Raw genomic sequence first — 14,046 nt, 5'->3', positions numbered from 1 at the left:
TTGCATACCTTCTAGCGAAGTAGCGATGTATTAAAGTCATTTGGCAGAGTGGTAAGCTCGCTTATCACTCCGCCATCCTGCCAACTATGGCAGGAGTTCTTCGCTTTTGCCGGATCGTCGGTTCGATCACTGACTTTTGTTTTTGTCTTTCTTTTGAACTATTCCTTCGCGCACCATGTCACAAATTGTATGCGACTGTTCTCCAATCTCTAGTCCTTCGTGTATTGGCGCTGGTGCGCATATGAAGAGGCAAAGGGCTTGGAGCACCACGTTTAAAAAAGAGCCCAAAGCATGCGTGCTCAGCGCAACAGAACGACTTGAACACTGCGAATGCATGGCAAACTCTGACCAGGGCTCAAATATGTGATACTTCATTAATTAATGCAACTTTTTCACATCACACATCAATCATTAAAACACTTAGTAGCAGTTTGTTTCATTCAGCTACCTATTCAAAGCAAAGAAGTAGTCCAATCCGAGTGCCTGATCGTTGAACTATCCGAAAACTCCGGTTCCATCACAGAACAAAAACCCTAGACCAAAACGAAAAGAAACAGACTCAAAACTGTCTGTGAACCATTGAGCAGCCGTCGCTCGGGTATTTCGCATGATTTACGCATGAGGCGGAATTGCGTAAGGCGGTGCCTCCTCAACATCCTACGAAGAGAAGCGGGCAATGGCCGCGCAAAAGTTGTTGCGGTTGTCCTTGTCCAAGGCAACAGGCTTGCCTTCGACGTTGACCATGCTGACACTGGCCTTGGTGCTGATACCGTAAAGGTGCACCTTGGAGCTCTCGATGCTGATCATGTTGTCTTGACAGTTGTTCTCGCCGACACAGACCTGGTCGTAATTGTCGAAGAAACTGTAAAGACCACCACCAAAGATGAAGATGTCATTGGAGCCGACAGCGCGGACACCCCAGGTGCGGGCGCATCGGTTGGAGTCGCCGGTGCAAGTGGCCTTGAAGTCAGGGTCGTGGTACTTGGCATTCACAGTGAACGGGACAGTGGCATCGGGGTTGCCCTGCATATAGGCGGTCTCGGTCTGGATGAGCGACATGTAGACATTGGAGGCATCTTGGAGGTGGTAGTTGTAGAGGACACTGTGCTCGGAAGCGGTACCCCACAGCCAGGCACCCTTGGTGCTCTCAATCAGAACGCCACGGCCGTTGTAGAGGTTGATCTGAGAGTGGTCAGAACGGTCGAGCTCGTGGTCGGCAACCCAGAACCAGGTGTTCTCGAGGTAGCAGCTTGAATCCTTGGTCATATGGAACAGCATGAAAGCACCCATGCACTCGGGCTTGGGTTCGGTCTTGACGTTGGGAGTCTTCTTGCAGGTGTCGGACTGGAGTTGAGTACCAGCAGAGCCGCCGAGGCGGAAGTGGACGTCAAAGAGACCGGCAGAACCAGGAGTCTCACCAGCAACGTTAAACTCCATAAGAATGGCACCGGGCTGGGGTCCGAGGGTCTCAAACATGAGGTCCTGGATCTCGACGTTGCCGACATCGCCAGACTCACCGACTTGCCAGACAGGCTTGGGGTTGGCTTGGTCCTTGAAGTTCTTGTCGCCACCGGCCATGATGAGAGGCCAGATCTCGCCGACAATCTTGATGTTCTTGGGAACCTTGACAGTGTCGGTCATGACGTAGGCGCCGTGGTCAAAGTAGACAATCTGTCCCTCCTGGACACCATCGAAGACAGCCTGGATGGCAGCAGTATCGTCGGTCTTACCATCACCCTTGGCACCCTTGGACTTGACGGAAACAAAGCTGGAGGCGGGAACACTGTTGTACTGAGGCTTGCTCTTGGTGACGACATTGCCGTTGCTGTCGAGGATAGCCTTGGGCTTCTCAATAGGAGTCTGCGTGGCCTGGACAGCCTCGCCGTTGCCACCAGTGTAGGCGCGACCTTGAACCCAGGAAGCAATCTTGGTGTTGCCAGCGAGAATGGTAGCACTGGTACCACCGTTCTGAACAGCGACAGGAACGGAAGACATGTCGACGTTGTCAATGATGAGGGTACCGTTGGTACCGGGCTGGGCAGGGTCGTAGTTGGAGAGAATGCCAACCTGAGTGTTGGCGATCTTGCTGTCGGTAAGGAGGATGGAGCCAACGTTCTGAACGCCTCCGCCAGCGGTCATGTCAATAGCGACCTTGGAGCCGGAGATGTCGAGGCCGTTGAGGGTCCACAGCCAGTTCCAGTTCATGTAGACAGCAGTCTGGCAGTTGCGGAAGGTCATGTTACGGCTGGTGAACTGCTGGCTGCCGAAGAAACCACCGTATCTACCACCGATGAAGGTGAGGTCGGTCATGAAGCCACCAGAGCCGTTGTCGATGAAGATACCCTGCTGCTTGTTGTCCTCACTAGGGTCCTCGATCATCTGGAAGACAATGTTCTGAAGAGAGGTGGCTTGGGCAACCTGCCAGTGGATACCGGTGCCGGAGCTCTTGGGCATACCAGTGAGGTCGATCTTGAAGTTGCGAACCTGGCGGAAGAAGTTGTTCTGGTTGGTGTGCCAGTTGGAGCCGTCGTTGTTGTAGGGATCGACGTCGATGACAGCCATACCCTCAAAGTTGGCAGCGGGCTTGAGGACGGGGAGATCGTTCACATCACCAATCATGTGAGTGTAGTAGTAAGGAAGGATGGGCTTGGAGACGACATAGGTACCGGGAGGAAAGTAAACAAGAGCGGGAGTGACGGTAGTAGAGTCACAGCCCTTGCCGCAGCGACTGCCATCAGAGAAGGCGGCGTTGATAGCCGCGGTGTCATCGGAGCTTCCATCACCCTTGGCACCGTAGTCCTTGACGTTGCGGAAAATCTTGTAATTAGCGGAATTGCCGTAGGCAACGGCACCTTGACGCTTGATGGAGGACATCCACCAGGATCCAGCAGCGGCGGGAGCGACAGGAGCGCTGTACTCAGGAGCCGCCGGAACACTGTACTCGGGAGTAACAGGAGCGCTGTATTCAGGAGTCGCCGGAACAGGAATCGCGGCCTGGGGAGCAGCTGAAGCCGGGAGAGTAAAGAGGCGCATGGCCAAAATGGAGGCGGTGACAATAGTCGAGAGCCCCATGATTACGATGAAGAACCAGCTGGATCGTTGCTTTTGGGGTGTCGAGTAGTATCGCTCTCGAAAGAGTGGTGTTGATATTCCAGCAGAATGCTGTGGGAGTTACTGATCAGCTTTTTGTTCACCAGAACAATTCTTTGTGAAGAAGTAAAGTTTGCGATAGAAAGGGAAAAGTTTGCGCAAGAGGAAGTGTTATCAAGCTTCGCGTGAAGCTATCAACGTTTCGGGGAGCGGGCGTATTGTTGGGATGAATGTTGGTGAGAACAATAGATCGCACAACGGAAAAAGAAAGAGTTGAACAGATGAAAAGAACGAATGAACGAAAAATTAAACAAAGAACAATAGCAACGGTATGACGTGAATGAATGTGGATGTTGCCGCGCGGTGCGTGAAGTGAAGCCGGGCTGCCAGCTGTTGACGGCCGTTGACAGTTGACAGTTGAAGTCGGAGCAACATTGAGTGGTGGGAGGGGCTTCTTCTTGAATCCCGCGGCCACTGGGCCTGTCGCACTTGCTCAAAGCGGTACTCGAGATGAAAGGGCTTGCAAAATGTTTCGATCCCCCTGTTCTGGTTGCATATGGAGGCTTGTCACAGCTGAAACTTACCACGAAACAGGATCAGAGGAAAAAGGTCTTGAACCTGAACCAGTGTATGGCAAAAAAGGACAAGATACTCAAAGGGAGAGGCGCTCTTTAAATTGGTGTAAATTGCACACTGAACAAGAAGCAAAAAAAGAGAGAGGGTGGTGATCAAAGTAATGACGCTGTTCCAGACATGCAAGAAAAAGAGAGAGACAGGGAGAGACACGCGAGGCGCGTGTTCACACTATAAAGAGTGTCGTGATGGTGGGTGGTGTGGTGGTTTGATGTGCAGAGCAAAGGAAATGAGAGACAAGTGCAGGTTTAGACCTTATATGTGACTCGAATTAATGGATAGTCGATCATGCTGTAGAGTCTTGCTTGACTGGGCTCACCTTGTCATTGCTTTTAGTCTGGCCTCTACCATGGGCAGGGATCTCATCGTAGTAGCTCTCGACGGATGGCATCCACCGTCTCTGCGCCGGCGAGCCAGCCATTTCGGTGGAGTTGTTCATGGTGTTGTCCGTCAAGGGGTCTGAGGAGATGGCTATTGGCTATGGGGGCATCAGGTACTGTTTCAAAGACGGCCGGTAGTGGTCCAAGCGAGCGGATGGGAGGATTCGATTGCTATGATTCGAGGATAGAAGGATGAAACAAATATATTCGGAGCTATACAAGAATGAACGGTGATGTTTATGCCTGCTGGCGATATAGACAGCTGTTTAGGTACAACGAATGGTGAAGGTGAAGAGATGGACGAGATGAAGCGAGGCAGACAGAAAGGGAAAGGAGAGAGACAGAGCGCCAAGCATAATTGATGTGCCTTCCCAATGTAACCCCCAGCCTATGGATGACGCCAAAAAGGGAAAGTACGATAGAACCTGAAGCGAGTCTAGCGGGCTGTGTCTTCTATTAGGTGACTGACTCTCCACTGGTCCCTGGGTTAAGCTAGCGGGTGGCTTTTCATGGTCAATGGTTAAATTTCTAAAAGCGGCAGAGAACAAAAGCTCCGTCACAACCATCATAAGGCTCGTCCAGCAGACCCAGGATCGATCAGTTGGGGATACCAGATAGAGAAGCTGTCGGGTGCCTTGCATCGGGGATCAGCACTACCCATGTGGCGCATCCATCTTGCGCGCCAACCAACACATCAATTGCCAGAATTCGAACAGAGCTTATGCTTAATCTCCACCACCGCATTCCTCCAGAACCCTTTTTTCTTTACTGTCAAAGCGAAAACTACATTCCTTTCGCACCAAAGCATTACGCCCCGTCCGTTAATTTGCATGAGCGACGTTGTTTCTTCTCCGCCACCGCTTAGAATCCGACTCTTGTGTCTCAGCCCGTCCAACCGCGCGCGACTATCATCCGATAAGCGCCCGACTGGTTCTAATTAAAGGGAGAGATTTACAGTAGGGATATTGTCTTGAAGAGCTACAGTTGATGATGAATGCTCCGTAGTGGCGGTTATCGAAGCCATTCAGAGCTGATGCCAGGGATAGGCAAACAAGTTTCAATCCGGAAGAAAAAGATATTATAGTCTATAGTTGATTCATGCTATAGGTTTATTTTTCCTGATTTTTCGCTCATCTATACTCGGACGAAAGAGATCGTGTCAGCCAACAATCTCCCCTCGAGGTCCCCTGTTTCAAAACACCATCTCCACTTCCCGCCGCACCACCAAACGGCATTCCACCAAAGCATGGAATAATTATTCCTTTGCCGCCCGACGACATGCATACATCTTTCTGGCTCTGATAACCCTGGTTATAGTTACATTGAGAGGTAAACATGTGGGCATAATCATGGTATAAATGATGGTGTTGACTCAACTTGAGGATATACTCCGAGACAGACATTTAATCCAGATCAGGTGGATAGAAGAAACGTCTGAATCAGGAAACTTGTTAATTCAGGGTGGTCATTTATGCGATCCTGCACTGGACCTTCTGTTTCTGAATCTCTCCAGTATTTGTTCCCTCACATGATCGACGTCTACTATTCATCACACGCTTCGTGTTTCACCCCGCATCCCACATCCCGCATTTCGATATTGATGTGCATTCCCGTCATCTCCCTCGGTTTCACCAATCTATACCTGCAACTACTTTAAACATTATCCTCCGTCTTGTGGAACGGCATGGTAAAACATCAAAGCATCGGAAATCTGATATGCAAAAGGTTCAATTTATCAATCATTAAAACTCCAGACTCATTCAAATGTGATCAAATCGCTATTAGTCAACGCTGTTGGCAATCACCCCCTTGGGGTAATCAATCGCCAGATCTCAAATGTGCTCCGTGAGGTTGCACACATGCATGCACCATGTCTCCAACATGCCACCAATGCTATAAGCTGCCATGAAAAAAAACAGTCTAATCAAGTAAGCCTCCCATGTCGTTAGTCGTTACAGCCAGTTCGAGTTCGCTGGCCCATTAATACCGATATCCTTTATACCAACTCATGCTGCTCGATGCTCCTGGGCTCAGATGAATCCTCCGTTCAGCTCAACGGGTTTGATGCTTTCAATGTTTTGGATCCCTTCGACGTCAGCACCAAAATCCATGATCAAGATCTTGGGGTCTTGTCCGGTGCTGACAATACGTCGGTAATCACTCTTCGCGCTCAGAACCCAGCTTGCGTGCCATTTGGGAAAGTCGAGCAGCTGATGCCCGGTCTCCATATCCCACACCTTGATGTCGGTGTCGTAACTTCCACTGACCAATCGGCCGCTTACACTGTCGATGTGGAGGCTGCGAACCAGGTTCTCGTGGGCACGCATCTCTCGGAGACACTCGCCGGTGTTGGCATCCCAAATGCGGATCACCTTATCATTACCGGCAGATGCGATGTACCGGCCATCCTCGGAGAATTGAGAACAGGCCAGGCCCTTGGTATGCCCAGTGAACTCGCGAATGTTCTTGCCCGTCTCGATGTTCCACAACTTGACGCGGAAATCTCCCGAGCAAGACACAATGGTGTTGCCCCGCATCTGGACTGCATTGACAGGGCCGTTGTGACCTCGAAGCTGCTTGATCAAGTCACCCGTGTTGCGGTCCCAGACGCAAATGGTAAAGTCCTTGCTGCAGGTTACGATGTGCTTGTCATCAAAAGCGAGATCGAGAACGGCTGCCGTGTGGTGTCGAAGCCGGCGGATAGGTTCGTATCCGGCACGAACGTCATAAACAATGCAGGTAGAGTCAGAAGATCCAGTAACGAGAATTTCGTCGTCGTACTGGAGGCACAGAATAGACGCCATGTGATACGTTGGGAAAGATCTGATGGCAGGCACGGAAAAGTTTGTCTTGTCATTCTCAGACGAACCCGAAGCAAAATGAGTAGGCTGGCCCTCCTCGTCGTAGAGCACATCGGGCTCATTGATAACCTCGTGAGGTCCAATGACAAGACTGCATTGAAGGGTGTGCATATCCCAAATACGGATAGTCTTGTCGCGGGAGCCAGTGATGATTTTATGTCTGTCAAAGTCAGTGAATGATCTGCAAAACGAGGATGAATCAACTTACTCATCGAACTGGAGACAATAGATGCTATCTTTGTGCCCATTCAGATAAACAGGTCTGGCTTGTCCAGTCTTCCAACGCTGGTTCAGCTCCTGCTTGACACGGTAGATTTCTCTCCAATCATTGATAGGCGAAACAGCAGGAACTCCGAGACCACTTCCAGGCGCGACGGGCTCGCTAGTTGCATAGGTGGTGGTTGTCTCTCGAAGGCAAGACTCGCGCCAAATGTGTTGGTTATACACAATCTTGTTCCAGCTCTTGCACACCGCAGCAGCCTTGGTGAGAGCAGAAGCATCAAGATTGGCGAGAACGTGAATAGCGAGCTCGGCAGGAAGTCTGGAGATAAAGTCGATCGTGCTGATAGCAGTCTGCTCCGTCTCGTTTTCTTCGGACTCGACACCGGGAAGGGTCACCGTAATTCCGATACCGCTCTCGCGGTCGTTACTTTCGTCGTTGGTTCTAGGATTCAACCACATGTTGTAGAGTCCTTGACGGGCAAGGTACTCGTTCTGCATAGCAGCGGATGCCTTGGCAGCAGCTCCTGAGTTGGTGGGAATGACAGGCGGCTCACCACCAAAGCCAGGAATAGGCAGCTGAGAAGGGTTCTCGTGGTAGGTGCTATGCTCGCGGTGCAAGTCAAAGCCGTAAATTGATCGCGAGCGTCTCATGGTAGCTTGTCGAAGTCGATTCCAAGTTGAATGCGCACCGGTGTAAGAGGTGGTAGGCCGGCCGGGTTCGACGGTTTCTTGTGTATCGTCGACAATGGAAGCTCGGCGATGGACCATGCGGTTGATGGAAAGCGAGGCACGTCGGAACATGCCCTTGATCTGCTTAGCACCAGGGGTATGGGAGTGGTTATGATGGTGATTTGGACCGTGCATGTCGTCTTCGGGATCGTCAATAGCGAGATCGGTAAAATGTCGAGGTAAGTTTTGCGAATTAGTATGTTCGTGACCAAAAGCGAAGGACTTGGGTCGTCGCCAGGGCATAGAAAGGCTCATGCTGCGATTTCGCTGGGGCTGAGGTGTGTGGATGGCGCCTGCTTCGCTGGCAGTCGGTGACTTGGCTGTTGAGCCTTCGGCTACGGTAGACGACTCGGAAGAGGATTCCATCTTCGCTTCCCGAGGAGCCCAGTCGTTGACGGAATAGATGCGCTTGGACATGTTTGTGGTTTTGTGTTTTGTATCGAGATTGTTGTAAGTATTCATAAGGATCGTGTGTTTGGTATAGGCCAGGGACGGCGAGATTAAAGGAGTGTTGAATATCAACTCGAACCGGTCGATCAAAAAGGAAATTACGAGCCGAATTGATATGCTCGTCGCGGGTTCCAGATAAAAGTCGAGGATTGTTTACAGTTGGCGGTCGCAAAGGCGGTCGCGGGTCTTTTCTTTAAACTTCGCCGCCTTGTTTTGGGGCCCGGTAGTTCGGTTCGGTTGGGTTGCAATGGATGGCACAGCAAGAGATGTTGCGATGACAACTTTGACACGCTGTTTCTGATTCAATCTGGAAATAAACAGAATAATTGATAGCACAAGGGAGAAGGAAAAGGAATGAAAATGTATGTGAGGGAGAGGCTTTCTTGAAGGGTCAAGAAAAAAAAGCGTTGCAGCGATTAACAATCCCGGCTCAGACAAGGGACAAGGGGGATGTTGAGGATGGAGGTGAGGCGGGTAGCAGCAGCTAATTTTTTAATTCTAAAACCCAACAGGATGACAACTCTTTTTGATTCGTGGTGATTGAATTTTCTAGTTTGCCATGGCGAGTCAGAAGAAGGGGACGATCAGGGGAATCGGAGAATGGATGGGAGGGCGAATGTACATGTACCCCTTAACAGATACTGGTACAAGTCTCAGGCTGGAGGCGTTGCAGGTGGACTCTTGACCTTGACAGTGATGTCAGGCAACTCAGCTCGCTCCAGGCGTTCTCTTACGCCATCTTCAGCACAAATGGGCACTAGCGTTACCCCCAGAAGAAGCAATGGAATGCGGGAAGAGAGGCCAGTTTCTTGGGTCTGGGACACTAGGCGGAGGTGGATCTTGGAGTTCCAGTTTTCTCGGAGACCGCGATAGACTGACTGACTTGTCCTCTCGGTCCGGTGGTTATTCAGAATGAGTAAAGAGACAAGTTGCCAATGCCAACGTCAGTCGGTATAGCCATTGTCAGTTTCACCAAGCGGTGAAAGAATGTCTCTTGAACCAACAACGCTGTGGCTATCCGCCCCCCCTCAGCCATGATCCATGGATGAGAAAGGAAACTGGGGGAGAACTCTAGTTACAAGTGGCAATGGCTTGGCTAGATCATAATCGGCTTCTTTATTTCCGGGTCTAGATGAAGTCCCTCAAAAGTCAACAAGACAGTTGCATGTACTCTGTAGTTTGCGAGTCAATACACCGTATTCTCATACGTACCGGCAATCCATGACAGTAATTGTTTCTTTCTTTCAGCTTGACTGCAAGTGTGTGTGTGTGTAACCCGGTTTCATCATCAACAGCGTTACAGCACCTCCAAAGAGTCCAAGGCCCTTCAATCAGCAGTACCCCAACCCAACTCCTCCCCCAAACGTACCCCGGATTTTACTGGGCTCAATGTACCGGCTGACTCTGATTGACAGGGATCAAAACATTTTGCTTTCAGGGCTCTAATCAACTTGCAACAAAACTCCGTAGCCACAGAGGTCTGGCTGGCCGTGCTGTGTCATCAACCAACGAGAGTAGGTATTCATAGAGAAGATCTCTATCTTCTACTCATGTACTTCTAGAATCCAAGAGACGGAAAAGTCTAATTGTTTCATGGAAAGGATCGACAATTGTTGAGGAGATTTGGAGGCGAGTCGAAATAAGTCGGAGAGACCGATACCGGATTCAGTAGTTGGAGGAGCCCTGGATAAGCACCGTTATCATCCGACAGGCCCAGTACACGACAACACACGGGCAAATACCAATGGACATTGAGAGAGTAGAACCACATACAGCCAGGTCCATCCGTTAGATGTTTATACTATATACATACATTATTGTTTATCTAACGGTAGTCCTAATACAGGGTGAGTAACCGTCAACTGGCGTTCATAGTTGGAGTGTAGTTACCCACCAAGTGGTCGTCCAAGGGTCGTCCCAAGGCTATCGTATTTGACAGCACTCAACAGTATTTTCATCGCGTCTCTAGTACAGATTGAACAGTCAACCAAAAGAGACAGAGGTAGACATAAGCTGATCCGAAAAAAGACAATGTCGCTGCAAAAAATAGCCAATACTGCCCTGCTCTCCAGAAGACAACATCGACAGCCATCACAACGACATTCGAACAGAGGACCAAAAAGCGAAGAATTGTTGTTTTACCAAGCTTGGCATATTCAGGATGTTATACCACCACACTATCTAAAGGTGACAGCTAAATAAAGTAGCTACTTCGCTGACTGTGGTTGTTTTGAATGGGTATATAATGGTTGATGCCTGGAGGGTGGAGCGACTAGACATGGTGTAAGACGGAGGACCAGGACCAGGGGTTGACGATTAGGTAGCTAAGAACTAATCTGCTGACATCCAAACTCCGAAAAGAAGAAAGAAATGAGATATTGTGACCAATGTATACTTTAAAAAATGATGTAAAAAAAAATACATAAAGTGCAAAACATGGGATCGAACTCGGGAGACTCAAAAAGCGAAGGCGCCCTTAAGGCATACAACTAAAGCAGGTATAACCTATTTTCCATGTATGTATCAGGTAGCTACTTCGCTGATGGAAGAGTTTGTTATTCTGGTATAAGTAGGTAGGTATGGGCCGATAATGATAGAGTTCAGTGTGTAAAGTTAAACATGATAGACAAGCCTACAGTGGGTGCAGCCCGGAGTGTTGCCCGGAGTACGATGGTAGTCAAACAAGCAAGGAGCAAAGGAACAATACAATGGATTGCATAAACTGGGTCAACATGGATATTTATTTGATGGTAACTTGTTGTATCAGTGACGCACCATAGCGACGCATGGGTCGATGGCTTGGGGTGCTGTACTTGAGGAGTCACCGAGCACCGAGCGACATCAACCGACTGCAGTTGTCAGTCCAAAAATGGAAAAGGAGGAACGAATCCAGGCTTCTTGTCGGGTTCAACTCGAATTAGCAAAAAATGACAAAAGAAGAGTAGTAGGTTTTTTAGGTAGAGTAGTAGGTTTTTTTAGGTAGAATATTTTTTTGAGAAAGAGAACGACTCTCGTACCGCTAGACCACTCCTGGTCAATCGGTATGGCGATAACACAAAATATAAAGTTTCGGGTGGGCAGAATCCAGATAGATTAGTATATGAACCTTAGGTGGACAGCATGGTGAAGGAGTGGCTCAAGGCGTGGCATGCGGCGTATCTCAACCCGTGCCCGATAACAACTCATTAGTGACCAAGATACCATGCCGGAACAACTGCTGCAATACTCCAATGTGCAATCACAAGATTGCGCCGATTGGATCGTTCCAGTCGAGAACCCACATGTGCATGGGAGTTCACTGTCAGTGGGCGGTGATGATGATATTGCGTCCAAGTCCCCAAAAAGGGGCAAGGCCATGATGGGAAAGCCATCAAGTTGTATGCACCGTCCGGGGGATCCCTTGTCCTCGACATTGTGATTACGAGGATAGATGTTCTTGGTTCCATTTGATGGTGTGAGTATGCCATCAACAAAAGGTACGTGTCTCCAAAACGGCAGAGGAATCCGTCAACCACCAAGATGCCATGTTGGGAACTGCTGCGATACCTCATTGTGCAAAGCACAGCACTTCGCCTTTAGGATTGAGACTGCCATCAATAGAGGAGGCGTGTTCAAAATAGCAAAAAGATTAAGTCAGACCGGGGCTCGAACAAAAAACAAGGAGGGTGCAGTGGGGTGAGAGTTTGTAGGTCTTTTTAGGCGAGAGAGTAAGTTTTTGTTTAGGAGAATAGGAACGGGTTCCCACTACACCACTCCTTGCTGATGGTATACAGAGTTATTCTGGCATAAAAGGGGTAGCCGTGACACCACCTCACCCCCAAGCACGTTCCGCACCAGCAGACAAGACATTGAACAGTCCCTGCGACGAGACATTTGGTCAACGAGTGAGTATGTCATGACGAATGTCCTTTGAGATTATTGCATGTCTCATCAGGTCTCTTGAACCGTATTGGCATAGATAATTGGACTCTGGTGTTGTCGAGGTGTTTGTATGACTGTGCACTTTCGGTATGCTTCGCGTCTGTAGACGATCCAAAAAGAAACACGTTTCGGCGCGGTAAATGTCTTGTCGTCAAGCCCCAGGTTGCTGCCAGGCTGGACTCGAACCCCAAAATGGCAAAAAACGAAGAGCTGGCAGTGGATGAGAGTTTTATATATAGTATAGGTGTGGATCATAACGTTCGTGTTTTTTTTTTCTTTTAATATATAATACCACTGCACCACTCTTCGCTGGAAGTATGGAGAGTTAATCTGATATATAAAGGTATGGTCAAGGTCCAAGGACACTGTCACATGATCCACCTCGGTTCGATCCGCCATGATTAGACAACTGGCAAAAAGAACCCATTGTAAGTAATGGCAAGACGAGGAGAAGAAAAGCGAAGGATGTTTCTTCTTCTCAATCTTCCCCTGCCATTGTTCTGCTCTTCTCTTGCTGTCGGTCTGATCTTTCTGTGGTTCTGGCAGTCTGTGCAGTGGTTCTGGTAGGGTCTCTTCTGGAAGACGTAAAGCTTGAGGGAAGAAGCAAAGCTTCCAACCTCGACAATCTCGTCCTTGACATCCAAAAACATCTACCCAGTGATAAGCGCACCAGTTCTCTCCTTGGTGTTGCCGTGGAAGACGACTGGGTCGGTTTTGGGAGCATTTGTGTATCTCTGGACCACGTTGTGTAGATGTGGAAAGCCACGATGCCATTCGAAGGTATAGTTGAGGACACAGCTATGTGTTCGACATTGGTTCAAATGCGCCAGGGGTAGCCAGCAGTCTGACACAGTAATAGAGCCCACAGTGCATAACGGAAAGATAAAAAAGTGCACAGGACATTCCCGCAATCATGCCCTTTCTTCTTCCTCTTCCTTTTCCTTGCTGTCACTCTGCTCTTTCAGTAGGGATTCTATTTCTCAGGGAGCCATTCGCATGAGCACTAGACACCCTTCACTGATATTTGGAAAGTTATTCCAATACCTAAAGGAACAGTCCACATCCTAGTGCCGCCACCGCACAGTTGCCGTCTCTTTGAATCCGCTGGGATGCGACGACAAAAAGAAAAGACGTCAACGGAGTTGAAAAAGCCAGGGAACCAGACATGTACTCGAGAAAATACAAAAAAAGAGGTGCGAAGGGTGGTCTATTGGTCTTGCTGTTTGTTTCTCCTGTATTCCGCTCTTTCTATGTTTCCTGATGGCTCATTTCTTTCTGTTAGTTTCTTCTGGATATGGATATTGTGTTTTTTTTTCTCTAGTTTTTTTTGTTCCTGTAGTTTTGTTCTTTGCAGTTTGTTTCAGTTCGATTCCGCTCTTTCGTTGCTGTTACTCTGCTCATTCTGTGGTGTTTTTTTTGTCTTTTAGGTTTTGTAGGAAACTCGTTTTCTTGACCGCTAGACCACCCTCCGCTGTGTGTTAGTTGAAGGTATCAACCATTATTTTAGTATAAGAAGGTATCGCCGAACGTGAACGTGTCGCTGAAAGTTTGAATGGTGGGACAGGTGTGGTCGAAGTCGGCGTGATCGATCACGTTTCGTTGGGGCAGTCGGAGGGACATCGGCGTCGTGGATGGGCATTGACATGATAACGCATGTAATTTCAGTTATCGAGACCACGTAACGACTTTCGGAAGTCCACAATCACTTGATCATGTTGAAAATTCCCCAGAGCAATCGCCATAATGTGTCGTCGCATGTA

At 49.0% G+C, this 14,046-nt stretch overlaps 3 protein-coding genes across 3 annotated transcripts; 1 reads left to right on the top strand and 2 right to left on the bottom strand.

Annotated features, from left to right (window-relative positions):
* Positions 1–657: 657 nt before the first annotated feature.
* FGSG_06616 (uncharacterized protein) lies at positions 658–3,163 on the bottom strand (the record flags this gene model as incomplete). Its single annotated transcript, XM_011327933.1, has 1 exon — positions 658–3,163. Exon 1 carries the CDS (start codon positions 3,070–3,072, stop codon positions 658–660), a length of 2,415 nt encoding a protein of 804 aa, XP_011326235.1. The 5' UTR covers positions 3,073–3,163.
* Positions 3,164–6,133: 2,970 nt separating this feature from the next.
* FGSG_06615 (uncharacterized protein) lies at positions 6,134–8,332 on the bottom strand (the record flags this gene model as incomplete). The annotated part of the gene is made up of 2 exons (XM_011327932.1): positions 6,134–7,145; positions 7,182–8,332. The coding sequence occupies 2 exons, from the start codon at positions 8,330–8,332 to the stop codon at positions 6,134–6,136; spliced, it is 2,163 nt and encodes a 720-aa protein (XP_011326234.1).
* A 393-nt stretch (positions 8,333–8,725) lies between these two features.
* On the top strand, positions 8,726–9,238 carry FGSG_12948 (uncharacterized protein; the record flags this gene model as incomplete). Its single annotated transcript, XM_011327931.1, has 3 exons — positions 8,726–8,731; positions 8,800–8,830; positions 8,919–9,238. The coding sequence occupies 3 exons, from the start codon at positions 8,726–8,728 to the stop codon at positions 9,236–9,238; spliced, it is 357 nt and encodes a 118-aa protein (XP_011326233.1).
* Between the last annotated feature and the right edge of the window lie 4,808 nt (positions 9,239–14,046).

The sequence above is a fragment of the Fusarium graminearum genome, chromosome 4 (genome assembly GCF_000240135.3).
Source record: "Fusarium graminearum PH-1 chromosome 4, whole genome shotgun sequence".
Lineage (NCBI taxonomy): Eukaryota > Fungi > Ascomycota > Sordariomycetes > Hypocreales > Nectriaceae > Fusarium > Fusarium graminearum.
Note: the sequence above shows the minus strand (reverse complement) of the source record. Positions and strands in the feature narration are given on the sequence as shown.